Genomic DNA, 14,427 nt, shown 5'->3' with positions numbered 1-14,427 from the left:
TGCAATGTTCCCTGCCTTCCAATTTTTCTTGCCTTTCTCAATGCCATTTTACTATTAATATATTTCCTAGTGTTTCTTCTTTTGCAATGTAATTTCCATTATTGTTTGTCCATACTGTGAGTTGGATATATTTTTTTGGCAAGGGACCATATTTCTTGACTATATTCTTCATTAGAAAGGCATTCAGATAACCAAGGAAGGAAAATGTAGGATACAGTAGTAAATACGTTTCCTGTGGTTTCCATCACATATAGGGTAAATAGTTCAGTCTTGAACAATACTGTTCTCTATGCATATGATGCAATACAAATCTGAAAAAACATCTATCTTGTAAATGATTAAATGCTAATTTTTATTAAATGATAAAACAGAATATTGTGGTTGGAAACTAAATTAGGAGAAAGCCTCAGTGAAATTTCTTGCAAAGTAACAAACATCCATTAACAAATGATTGTATCACAATATGATGAAAAAGATAAATAGAAACAATGTTATGCTTGAGCTATGTCACCATATATATTAGCCTAACCTGACAAGGAACTAATATAATACATAAAGAAATTATAATATGCTACCATTTTTTATGATGATGAGTTGTGGTATTAGGTTTAGACCATATAATGTCAGAAAAATTGAAGAGGTAATAAAATGGTGATGATTCATACTAGATATAAATGCAAAAATATTCTTGACAATTTTTTTAAAGAACAAAATTGTTGAAAGATGCTCAAAGTTTTATAAAAGTTTAATTAAAATGTGGAATGTAGCATAAACAAATAATTGAGTCAGGCGTTTTGTACAAGAAGTTTTAATACAGCAGGAAAGAAGGGGATTCATATAACATAACCGATAGCACACCTCAAATTATCAGGCTAAGAGAATGGTTGTTTTTTTTAAAAAAACCAAACAAACTATATTTCTGGACTCCAGCTTCTTCCCCAAACTTAGACATTTGGTTATGTATCTCTTTCTGAAGATACACAAGGTGTTTCGGACTCATCTAAAAGGTTGTAGGTCTCAGCCAAACCCCTTGATTTTTTGACCAGAGTCTTTGCCTATGATATTGTAAGCAGAGCAGCAATTCAGTACTTCCATCTTATCCATTGCAATTGTAGTGTTTAAATCTGTTTTGGGGGCAGCAGCAAGCAAAATCTTTCCCCCCAAATTTTTTTTCTCCCTTGGAAGGGATCAACGTTTCACTGGCATAGCTGCCCAAGTGGGCTTCTTTGCACCTGCTCCTTCTTTTCCTTTTTGTGGAGAAGGCTAAATGAGGGAAGCAGAAAGCCAAGAAGTGTTTCTTCTTCGAGGAGATGCTTCTTCTTTATGACTTACCTTTTTTTTCCCCCAAGAGAACAGTCTGAGCTCTCTCAGGGTTATGTTTTGCCTTCTTCCAATTATTCTCTTTTCATCCTCCTAAAAGGTGATACACCAGTAGCATCCATGGAAAAGAGCATGATAATTCCTACTAGAGGAATTAATCCCAAAATACACTGTAGACAGAAAGATAAAAGCCACCCTTCAGGAGGCATTTTGAAGCTTCTTCAGCAGCCTTTAGAGTCCTCATTGGCAAGTGTGTTTTTTTTCTAGTGCCATAAGGTCCAGCTGTGACAACCTGAAAAGCCTTCTCTGACGCACACAAAACCACAGCAAATTCAAGTACATGACAAACAAAATAAACAATGGCAGTCAGATCCATGGACTCCATGTTGCTGCCAGTAAGAGCCATGGTAGTTGAGTGACCAGGCTCCAACTCTGGCTTGAAACCCTGGAAAATGAGTGACTTTTTTCAAAGAAAATCCACACCCCAAAATACTGGCTATGGATGGTAGTCTTTGATGTTGGGGAGCAGACTTAGGGCACTTCAATAAATAGAGAATATTGTCAAGGTGAAAGGGGCCCCGAGCCCCAACTTTCTAAGGAAGAGAAGAGTCAGGTTTTCTCTTCATGACCACTTGAGGATGAGGCTTGTGTTACCTGATATAAACTAGGGCAATGACTGTAGCATACTTAAATTGATAAAAAATATATAGTAACTCCACTCTAACTGCTAAAGTGATGCAGATTATCCTAGGCAGACAATGGTCTTGCCTTCATCAGAATGATCACTATGATAGGGATACATAGTGAAAAAACAGTGTGAAATGGTCCCTGAACCAAATAGTATTCCAGCTAATATCTGGGGAGGAAAGCCATCCCCCGATGGATGTATTCCCATCCAGCTGAACACAAATCAGAAACTTTTCCTTACTAGGGAAGACTACAGGTCATTGGGAATGCATGCTCTGGGTCACAGATTGCCAAAAAAATCTATTGTCCCTTTTACTCTTTGCTAGGAAGAATGATCAGAAAATAAAAAAGTAGGGGAAATGTTATTCATTCTGTCATCCCTAAACTGGTCAAGGAGGCAATAGTATTCAGATCTAGTGGAAATACCACTGAAGTCTCCACGCTGTCTTCCTATCACGACTGGACATCATAACCGAGGTTTCACTCTTACATCCCAATCAAGGCTATTTGAGCCTGAAAGTTTGGTTATTGGAAGCAAGTCTTATGGTGAGCTTAGTCTATGGTGGGCTATTCATTCAGACCTTCCACCCTTTTGACCCATACATGGGTTTGGACAGTGTTCTCCTACTGAGATCAAGATAGAAAGGTTGTCTGTAAGCAGCCAAGCATACCATCTTTTCTGGCTTTCCTACCAAGATGGTCCAAGTCTAAGCCCTTTTCCTGTCATATTTCACTTCTGTGTAATCAACTGCGTCTCAAATGCAGATTTATTCAAATCTCTGGTAGATTGGTCCTTGGTATAGAGGGTTCCTTAGGGGAGCACATGTGTTCAAACTGAAGATTAGTCCATCTTCCTGCCCTGAGATCTCACAGTGCTACAAGTTCATTCAAATGCCACCCATTCAAAACAATGCCATCTAAATCTCCTTCTTTCCATTAATACATGCTTCTTCATTACGGTCACTGGCAAAAGAAAAGATATTAAAATCTTTGCTTCCAAAAGAACAATACTCTTCTTCAAACCGCAGTCATTCACACCAAAGGTTAATTCTTCCTAGCAGGTGTCCCAGGAAATCATTCCTCATTTTACCTGGAGCCTCAGCACCCAACTTTAAATTCTATATATCAGAATTGTTAAAATATATGTTAGTAGAACTGATTGATTCAGGAAAACATGCTCATTTTTAATCCCCTCCCCACCTCTACCATTCTAAATGCTTGGGCTTAAAAACATCCAATAAATGGATAACACTGAAGTGTATTCAGTTGCAATTAAACCAGTTATACAAGAGATTGGAGCCTATTCAGCAATGTTAATTGATATATTCCTTATGAACTTCTTTGCCTTTTTACAGCTTAGACTTGGGCTGAAACTGTTTACAGAGTCAGCAGGAAAATATTTAAAAGACTTTTGTTTTATTAAATCTTCTGGCAAATAATGCTAATAAGGCTTGTTATCAACCAAGCACACCGTATTTTAGAGCAGCTTCTCTGCAAATGTTTGTTTCCTTATGTTCCTGCAAACTTGTTCATTTTCCTTCTTATCTTTCTGACACAGTTTTGCTTGTGGATTTCCTGTTTCCTTGTTAAGTGGGGGCACAGACATACTCTGTAAATGATCATCATGATTTTTTCTAGGCCACAAGACACTTCAGCAGCTTAAAGGTCAAAAGTTGTATAAAATAGAGGTCAAAATGGAATAACCATTCTTACTTGAGGCAAGAATGAATGAAGTAGACCCACAGTCTCTGAGGGGAAATACACTCAAAATTCAATGATCTGTAAGGTAATTTGCCTGAGAAGAAATTAGATAATTTAACATTGCACATTGACAGCCTAGAACAATGCACAGACACCATCAAGTCACAATTTAGTGAAAAATAACACAGATGTTATGACCTGTGCAGAGAAACAAGCTTTATAGCTTCAAAATTTCCTTATGAAATATATCCAGATAAAAAATAGCTGTTAACAATGAATAGACAATGAGATATTTGAAAAATGTGTATCTTATTGGTGCAGATGATACTGCATTCAAGTATTTTAAGGAAACCAGCAGACAAGCTTACACTGACAGGGTTTTTTTTAAGTTACAGAAAATTTGGGAGTTGTGAGATTAGAGAAAACCAAATGTTAGTATTTAACTCCCCCAGCAAAAAACATGTAAGACTAATATATCTGTTTACTTTATAACTATTATTTTAGAGTCCACATATCACTGTGTTCTCCATAGCCACAGCTGCCTTCAGTGACTAGGCCTTTGATGAAACTCTTGTGGCTGTGGATGCTGTGTCTCATTGACAAATGCCACTTTTGGAATGCCCTATGAAAGTTTATCTAGTTGTGCACAAAGAAATGCAAGATCACATCTCTTCAGTAGCCAGTGACTGCAGAATAGTCAGGATTGTCTCTTATGGAGCCACAGCCGAGAACACCACTCTGAAGCAAATTTAATAAATGGTGGGGATTAGAGCTCTTTGGATGGAAGTGTTACTCTTAATTTGTATATATGGCACCTAGATACTATGCCGATTGAAGTGTTTAAAAACACCTAAAATTATTAAGTAGGTGATACTTGGATGTCTACCTCTCTCAGTGTGTGCACTTCTCTCTTGATGTAACGTGATGCATAGTTTTTCAGATATTGTTGTATTTTTGTGAGTTCAGGTTATAAGCTCCTTAAGGCAGGGGCTGTCTTCCTAAGTGTTTGGAAAGCAGTCAGGAACAAGGGGGACCTGATCTTGATTGAAGCCTCAAGTCACTACCACAGCACAAATAATAATGTTTCAGAAAATTGTGTATTGTTGCCTACATCTCTTCTACTGGTAGCTATATAAAGTCTCCTCTGCTGCTACTCTATGTCTGTATTGGGCAGAATTCTTATGATGGATTGTATGTTGCCAGAATCTCTCTCACTTTTATTAATCCTGCTTTTCATCCAGGCAACTAAATATGCCTTGTCCAAATCTTTTTTTTTTTTCTTTTTTTAAATCCTTCTTAAATGTGAAACTCATTCTGTAGTCAGATAATGTGAGAGGCTAGCAAGTAGCTAGTCTGTATTTTATTCAAAAAACAAAAACTTGACTGGAGCATAAGACTGGAAACCAAAAACAAAACCTCAATTTTAACCCTTGCTGTGACAACCACTTCCTTTGTGGCCTTGGGCATCAAGTCATGTTGTTTTTCTGCTTCAGTTTGTTTCCTACTCTGTAAAAATGGAAATACTACTTACCTCACAGAAGTTTTGTAAGGATTAATTAGCTGATATTCGTCACAGATTGTAACGCACCTTGTAGCACCCCCACTCGCTAGCTAGGCTTTGCTGAACCCTTAACTCAGGCTTTCTTAAGTCCATACAGGCCAGATATTCAAAACATTCCCCTTTCTGGTGCCCAGTTTATTAAGTCCTGCACAAAGTCTTTCAGAACAAAACTTAAACTTACAAAGTCTTCATCCCTATTTCAGGTTGGCCCAGCCCATCCTCCCTGAGGGTCTGTCCTTTGTTTAAAAGTTTCTTTCTTTCATCCAGTCCCAAGATGGGGACAGCTCCTCCTCCATGAGGGTCTGTCTTCCTACTTTCTTAGCAGCACCTTTTACCTGGAGTTTGGCCTTCTCCACAGACCTTCCCCTTGTTGACTCAGAGCTCTGCAGGAATCTTCTTACTACCTGAAGTGTCTGCAGGCATCTGCCAAGACCCCGCAGCTGTCTCCCCTTTTATAAGGCCCAGGTCTTCTCTTAAACCCTATTGGGCAGCAGTTTAATCCACATACCCCGGATCCCACTCCCTCTTAGAGGGGCCAGTCACCCTGTGAGACACATGAATAATGCAGTGTAAACACCAATATTTTCATCTGTCAATCTTTGATTGAGACATGGCAAAAGCCCTCTCTATTACTACAGTTGTCTACCCATTGTCTGTTTCCCTCCACAGTCTGTCATACCCAAATGTAGCAAATAACCTGATACACTGGCAAATTTGTAAGATTTTGTGAGTATGGAGTGAGCATTGCCCCGCCCCCTAATTCACAAACTTTCGTCTGTTCATCTGGATATTGTTTTAATGTTTGTTAACTACAAACATCGACCTGCTTTCTCCCAAATTTCAAGGGAAAGTTTAGGATAAACGGGGGGGAGGGAGAGGGGACTTTATAAGACAAAGGCAAAGGTCTATGCATTTGTTAAATCTCTAGAAAGATTATATTGATGGGTTGGTACCCAGGTTTCATTCTCTTTTGTTGTCCTATCACAACTTCGTTGTATTATTTGTCTTTTTGTAGGATAGCAAATATCTAATTCAGTTTATTTATGTATTTGTTTTTTATTGTACCATTGGTATAGAAGTTATTATTTTAAAACAGTAATGAAAAATGTATTGATTAGGAAATTAGGGTAACCTTAAATTTGAACAAAAAATTCCTAAACCCTACGAGAGTCATTTTATTCATAAAGTCGTTGATATATGGATATAAGAGAGAGAGATTAATTTTCTTCATTTTAAGTAGTATTTGTTACATTTTTATTAAAGGAAATACTTCTTTGGGCTGTACATTATCAAACATTAAAATATTTTTATTAATTGGATTGGAAAATATCAACAATACTTTCTACTCCTGGACCAGGCTTCTTCACTCTCCCTTCAATCCTTAAATCACTTCAGTACAAATGGCCTCTGCTCCAAGATAAAGTGAAAAAGTTATCTTTCAGGGGGGTGATTAGTGAAATAATTCCTGCTGGTTGCGTCATCTATTTGTCTACTTTAATTCACTGGGTTAGACAAGGGTTGCATGATTATTGTGACTTTGGCTTTTATGTACAGTATCTACTGTATGTAGATTTAAAGTATCCACCAATTGTTTGCTTCTTTTTATTATAGTTGCTCTTCAATAGATAAGAAGTTAAAAATATTTAAGTAGCAGAGATTACATATGAAGGATTATATACAGACTCTTACTTTATGTGGGATAAGCTGTTAAATGTCTTTTTCTTTTACAGCAATCAGCAGGCATTTTTATTAGAGAATGTCCAATGCAAGAATGCAAGCTGCAGGAGTGTACATCGTATGTTTAAAGTCTACTGGGAGCTCTCAGATCTAAATCAAATCAAAGATGCCGTGGTGGCAACCTTCTTTGACATTTATGAAGATGTGAGTTTAGCACACTTCACTGTTTCTGCTTTTAATTGCCATCTGCCCATTCTCACTCCAGTTTTCATTCTAAAATACTATTTAGCATGTGATTGGAAAAACTAAAATGCTAATGAAAGCTAATGAGTTAATTAAAACAAGTCCTTTAAAGTTGAAGGGTAAGCAAAATAAATTTATGAAAGAACTGTCTGATTGATACACTAAGTGATACAAATACCTTGACTAGATTCATGTTTATTAAGTTTTGGGGGTATACATTTTTTTTTACATTTATACTAAGAAGGGACTTCAGCAGCCCTTTGATATTCTTATCACTAGAGTAAAAAGGCTTCTTACTCTATAAATGACTGTTTAACCAAAATACCCAAAGATTTACTACTTTGTTGAGTGAAAAATAATTTATTGCTCCATTAAGAGAGTTTGGCATTTAATATTAAATCTTAGACCAAGTAAACTCATTGTAGTATTATACCCCAACTACAACCACCAGAATCACTCTATCCAAGCTGCAATGATTGCTGTTTTAACCCTTAAATGTGCATTTCAAGAAGCACTCCAACCCATCTCTAGCAGGGACTCCTTCTGTCCCGATGACCATAACCTTTGACAAGCTCCCAGTCCAGTCACCCAAACCATCATGCAAAACTACCCCATGCATAAAACACACAATTATATAAAACATGATCTCTATCTCAATGCCAGACCTTCCCTAAATTCTACTTCCTGTCTGACTTCTAAACCTTCAGTTATCTCCATGCCCTGATTAGCTTTGAGTCCCAAAACTACCCGTAGGCCATCTTTTTCTATATTCTCCATCTGGCCCCCAAATAAACTGCCCATTGCATCTTTAGACCTTCTTGAAAGTAAGATAGGATTACAAGGTCTAAAAGTGATTGTCAATCTTTGCTGTCCTCTAAAACTTTGTAAACTATTTTCATTTTACCCAATATTTTAGGTTGAAATAAGTACTTTAAAATATCATTAAGTGTAAAGCTGAGAACTACTTAGCACAGCTGTGTTTTATGTTAAGAATTCATAAAAGTAAAGTAATTCCCAATAAAGGTCATGAAGGATTCATTGGCATTACACAGTACATGGCACTTTGTATATAATGTTGCCTGTTTACTAAAGCAGTGCAAAATTAGATAAGAAAACCCCAAACCTGACACAAATTTAGATCTTAGTACGAACCTGAAAGTTTAGCTCAGTTTGCAAATTTAGCAAGTGTTGGCCTGAGGCCAGTTTCAGGTAAATAGGGGGCATATTTGGTTTTGGTTGCAAAGCAGTGAAAATCCAGTTCTTTCACTTAAAAGTTTTGGCTTTAAACTCCTGGTGCTCAGTCTTACTTGTAATAAAAGATCTGATTTTTTTTTAAAATGTGTTTCCTAATTACTTTTGGAATGTCTTTGTAGGTGCATAACTGGCCATTTGTGCATTAAGTACATGATTTGCACATGCAGTCAAAGTACACATTTTTGTGCTTTGTGAGCACTCATTTTTGAAAAACTGGGTTTCTGATATAAACTACACAATCTGCTTTAAACAAGGTAATTTGTAATTTACCCTTATTTGGTGGATAGAGTAGTAAGAGGGAGTAAAACCTTTGCCCCCATGTAAACGCCATAAGATCTAAGAAAAGACAGGGACTCTATGCCTGATACTCTCCCTGGTGAATAGACAAAGCCTAGATCTTTCTCGCACCTCCATCTGCTTGTTAGGGTGCAATAAGTTTCAGAGATCCAGTAAGCTACTTCCCCCTTTCCTTGCCCCTAATCCCCCCAGATAAAATTGGGCACAGGGAGCATGGAGGTAACTGTAAAACTCCTTACCTGGGTTCTCCTGGGGTGATGCACCTAACATGGAGCTGAGCCTTAGAGACAGTCTAGCCCTTAGAAAGCAAAATCTGTTTCAATTAGAGACACTTGTGTGTAAATTGTTGTCTATAATTGATTTACAAAAATTTAGTGACACTTCCATTGTTACTGTACCTAAAAACAGACAACTTCAAACCTGACTTGTAAGTCTTAAATTCATGATTTCAATCATAGCTTTAGAAAAAAGAACCTACCTTTTAAAGGACACCATTTTTTAAATTACATTTTTCTTAAAAGCTATGTTCATAAATAACCCTTCTAAGTCCTCCAAATTGTTTGGAGGGCATTTTACTTCCTCAAGGCAGTTGTTATATCTGATTCCTGACTGTTACTCTTTGCCGCATCCAAATGTAGATTAAAATGATTATTGTATCTTTATCTATCTTTTCCTTTTTAAGCAACTCATTTGATGATATTTAGTTACATTAATATATACAGAAATGAAGCAAAGAACAGAAATATTATGGAAGGAAACCAACGCAAATGATCAGAGGAGTTAACCTTACTACCTCTGAATGTCATTCTTCCAAAACTGTTTGTATCTCTGCTAATTTGGCTCCATAGCAGTCACTGAGCCAATACCTTTCTGACAAGATCCACTGGGGTTAAACTATGTGATGGTTTTGAGTCATTTGATTCTCCAGTTTAACTCCTTAGAGAGCTTTGAATTGAAGGCCAAGATCACCCTCCCTTGTTCAAATCAAGTGTCAGTTGCTGGTAATTCACCCGGACAGCCTCTCAACTTAAAAGTAAAACAAAAAAATTGTCCTCTGCAGAGCTGACATAATATTTGGAGCTTATAGACAGAGCTGTCTCACAAGCATCTGACTTAATACAAGAAAACTAGCAGCCATGCTTTGATAGTTACATACATAGTTAAACCAGTTAAATTAATTCATCACACAACATTGGTTGTTTTATTTTTTCTTTAATTTTTTTGATGTGTCCCTGCAAAGATTAGTTTAACAAAGAAAAACATTACTAAAATCAAGTATTCTTCAGGTAGGTATGTTTTCAATCTAAACTTAACTAAGAAAAATCCTTGTTTAAATGTTTATTTATATATAGCTGGTATCATTTAAAAACAAAACTTGCCAACTGATACTATAGTTATTTCAGGTATTTCATATTTGTTTTAGTAGTAACCACTTTATATGCAAATAGTTAAAACTCCTCAACTTGGCCTGGCCATTTGTTTACCTGACAACATGCTACAGTAGGAATGCAAGTTGAGAACAGAGCTTGCTCATAAGCAAACAGAATCTGGGAGAACGTCCCTTCATTGTCCAACAACCATTGGGCTTCAGAGGGAGTAATTTTCAGCTGTCCAAGGTGCACATGGCTTTTGAGAAATGGGGATGTCAAGGGGGAAAGTTGTTCAGAACTCTAAAAGGAGCTTTAAAGTCTCATTTGCCCCTCTCCTCTGACTTGGGATGAGAGAGTGGAGAAGAAAACTGATTCCATTTTGTTACATGTAATTATTTAATCTATATTATTTAGAATCTTAATATGAAATTAATGTTGTTTGGGGTCTTATAAATTTCACTAAGCACTCAAAATATTTCTCAATTTATCTCTATAAGAGGATTTATGTTTGCTGTATTTAGATGTTATTTAGTTTGCTATTTTAGTATAACCTTTTGATCTTTTCCTCACAGGGGATATTGGATATCATTATACTAAGTAAAGGCTATTTCAACAGTGACTTGGTCATCCACACATTAAAGAATAACTTTGAAGCAGATGCTTATTTTGTTAAAGTTATTGGTAAGCGATCACCATAACATCAAAATGGGACTTCATGAAAGCAATATCAATACTTTAACTATTATACTAAGTGTGATAATGCTAGAAAAGAAAAGCTTAGTAATATTAATGTATCAAAAGTCTTAAAAATGTAGGGGGCTATTGCAGATAAAAATTCTAAATATTATATGTGAATTCTAAATATTATACAGTGTTCTATCCTTCATTTATTTATTTATCCTTGTTTTCAAAGCTGTTTCCTATTTTTATATTTAGTTAATTCATTTCAAAGGACACAGTCAAGTATTTTAAACACAAATTTTTACCAACAGTATCTTAAAATAATATTTGCAGTACCCTCCATATTGGTGAGTCTCCACCGTAGGGCGTTCCACATGTACATGGCAACTGGAGGCAGGCCAGATTTTCACTGAGAGTCTGGTCTTAGGCTTGCCTCTTAGGAGGAACACTCCAGAATTCTCTTGCTCCAAGTGACACATGCTTTAAGATTCTTAATTACATTTTTCTGCTTCTTCATTAGCTTCAATGGTTTTTTCCTTAGAATTGTTAAACTCAAAAGCTTTTGATTTTCTAAAGAGGATTTGAAGGACAGCATTGCTTCTTTCACCTTTTTCCCACTCAGAAATTGCACACAGTGATAGCAGGATACAGGAATTCAACTCCCAGCTGGCTTGTGAGAAAGGTCCACACCAGGACAGTTGAGCAAGCTGAAGTTAAACTTGGTTCCCACAAGCACATGAGCAAAGTCCATGCAGAGATGGTTGAGCAAGCTGCAGCAAAATTGGACTCCCATCTGGCCTGTGGGTATCCAGACTGAGGCAGTTAAAGAAGCTGTAGAGAAACTGGCTTCCAAAGATCATATATATATATATATTTTTTTTGCTGTATACAGACTAACACGGCTACCCCTCTGGAAATGATCATATAGGTGAAGTCTGTGCTGAGACTGCTGGGCAGGCCACATAAAAGCTTCCAACACTGAAACTAGGCCAAAATCGGTAACTTCTGAAACTCAAAAACAAGAGAAGCTTTTGATGTTGGATGGTTTTTCAGAGAAACTTGTATAGCTCATCCTCAGTCCTAAGAGTATTGGCTGCAGTTCTTATTGTGGAGTTCTGTGCACCACTGGGAATCCATTGTGAGTGGGTGAACAAAAATCATAAAGGGAACAAAAACCCACATATGTAAAATCGAATTGAAACTAGATTTCCCTAGCAGCTTGTCCCGAACCGATGCTTCACCTGATTCTGATTTGCTGTACATTCCAAACTTACAAAGACATGTCTGGAGAACAACTAAGGTCCACTTCAAAAAGCTGGAATTTAAAGACAGGAAGTCAGTTTCATTTGTTAACTAGGTGTCAAATGTACCTTATACAAATATTTGTTCCACTATTGAAAATGAACAATAAATGGCAATGCACAGTTCTGCACCAAGATGGAAAATCTGTGTGTATAAATTTAGTCTGTGGGTTATAAATTACTTAGCCCCTGACTTTTACCTGTTTATATCCCATTTGCAAATTGGGCTCTATTTGGATAATACATCACTAAATTTTCTGTACCCTGGAGCTTCTAATTTTTTTTTTTTAAACAAATACAAAAATAATAAGTTGAGGGATAATCCCAGTTGTGATTTACACACATACAAGGCTATAAACATTGTTATTTAATACTGACACAGTATCAGATGTGGACCCATTTGTGTTCCATATATAGTTCTTCTCCTTTTTCCATAGAATAGATTTCTGCTCCTGTAGTTATGTGGCGACTGCAATGGCATTTTTCTTCTGGACAGGCAGCCAGGGGAATCTTGACTTAGGGCTGATCTACACTTAAAACTTAGGTGACATTGCTACATCACATTGCAGTATGAAAAATCCACACCCTGAGTGGTATAGCTGTACCAGCCTAACCCCCAGGTCAATGGGAGAAGCTACTGTCACTCAGAAAGTTGTTTTTTCTACAGCAACTGAAAAGCCTCTTCTGTTGCCTTAGGCTGCATCTATGGTATGGAGTTATACCACCAGAGCTGTCACTACTCTCTGCATAGTGTAGATAGGGCCTTAGTTGTGTTTCAACCTGTATCCCTGGGCTTCTCTATCCATTGTCATATGGCCTTCTCTCAGCTCTGTCTTTCTCTTCAAAAATACTGAAAGTACAACCCCTGTAACTTCTGCTTTTAGTTGACACCACCACATTAGAGGTGTACTTGGTACTCATCTTGATCAGTTTTCATATTATAGCACTAACTTAATGTACATTAGTGCACCTAGTTAAATTAATTTGTTGTGCAATGTTTAACCTTGTGTGAGAGCATTTCGTTCAATGTAGTATATAAAAAACTGTTTTTACATAACAATTTTACTCCTCCTAGATCCCTCCTATGCAAAAATGTAAATTAAATATTGATTTTAAGGGTATGCTGTGAAGTAGAAAATTTAGATTAATGATATGTACCCTGTAAATGCATTTTTTCACTCCCCTTGGTTTTCTTTTGAACTGGTATTTGTGTTTCTTACATCTTAAATTGCAGACCTACTGATTACTTTAAAAAGAGCAATTTTGTAGAGTCAGATTTCTTCTGAAAGATACATAGATTTGGCACCAGGTTATTAGAGTATCATCATTTAATCAGAATGTTTTACATGGTTGAACCAGCTTTAAGTCTTGGCACAAAGATAAAGTGCGCTCAGGAACAGATGTTGTTGAAGGTATTAAAGAGCAAAGAAAATAAAAAGTGAATGAGATATTAATTTGCGGTCTGCTAATGAAAGCCTTGACTTCTTTTTCATCGTCAGCAAGCTATTTCCTCAAGCATTAAGTCTCTCCAAGCTGTTATTGAGAGAGATGTAATATTGACTTTACATCACTGTTTAAAGGGGCAACTTAAAAATCACACTTCTGTTCAAGTAACACCTAATGGTATTATAAATTAAAGAGGTTTGGGTGGAAAATACCTTTTTTATTACTTTTATTTACTGTGTACACCTTGATAACATTTCATGTAGTCAGTTTCACTGTTTTTCCTGAATGTTCAGTCAGTTCCTCTTGTTTGTCTAGGTCTTTCACTGAGAAACAGGGAGGAAAGAAACATCTTAAAGAAAAACATTACTGTAAAACCACAAAAATTGGTAGGATGTCAGAAGCAGATTTAATATCAAACTCCTATTAACTTGGGTTTTTTAATTAAATTGATTTCAAGTTGTCAGTGTTCCTTTAAATAGCAAACTTAGAAAAAAGTTTCAAAATTATTGAAAGTAATACGATGACACTGTTTGGCACTAATGCAAGGCAAGGACTGGTTATTTTGAACATCACACTACAAAACTAATGTAGTTTTACTTAAAATGGGGTAGGTGGAAAAGGAAATGCAAAGTTAAGGCAGAAACTCTAGGGTATGGTGTTGTGCTTAAATATTGTAGTGCCTGTGGTATGATGATTAATTTTGTTTAAATTTGGAAAGTATTTAAAAGAACCTGGAGGAAGGATACAAGACTACCTTAGAATCTAAGGTCCAAAGGATATATATATTTAATTGCTGTGAATATACATTCACAGAGGTAAATGTGTTATATTATGGATGCATAATACTGTGAAAATATAAGGGGAAGATAGCAGAAAAAATCTGTACTGA

At 36.4% G+C, this 14,427-nt stretch overlaps 1 protein-coding gene across 2 annotated transcripts in view; it reads left to right on the top strand.

Annotated features, from left to right (window-relative positions):
• ITFG1 (integrin alpha FG-GAP repeat containing 1) overlaps nt 1-14,427 on the top strand; it is a 196,656-nt gene that overhangs the window by 121,245 nt on the left and 60,984 nt on the right. For both annotated transcript variants that reach the window (XM_067550493.1, XM_067550483.1), the window contains 2 exons: nt 7,000-7,150; nt 10,683-10,791. In XM_067550493.1, coding sequence (XP_067406594.1) covers nt 7,000-7,150; nt 10,683-10,791 — 260 coding nt within the window. The remainder of the gene's footprint in view (nt 1-6,999; nt 7,151-10,682; nt 10,792-14,427) is intronic.

This window comes from Emydura macquarii, unplaced genomic scaffold (assembly GCF_026122565.2).
Source record: "Emydura macquarii macquarii isolate MOO-44397 ecotype Brisbane River unplaced genomic scaffold, CSIRO-AGI_Emac_v2 contig_295, whole genome shotgun sequence".
Taxonomy (NCBI): Eukaryota; Metazoa; Chordata; order Testudines; family Chelidae; genus Emydura; species Emydura macquarii.
This window is presented reverse-complemented; position numbering and strand designations above follow the sequence as displayed.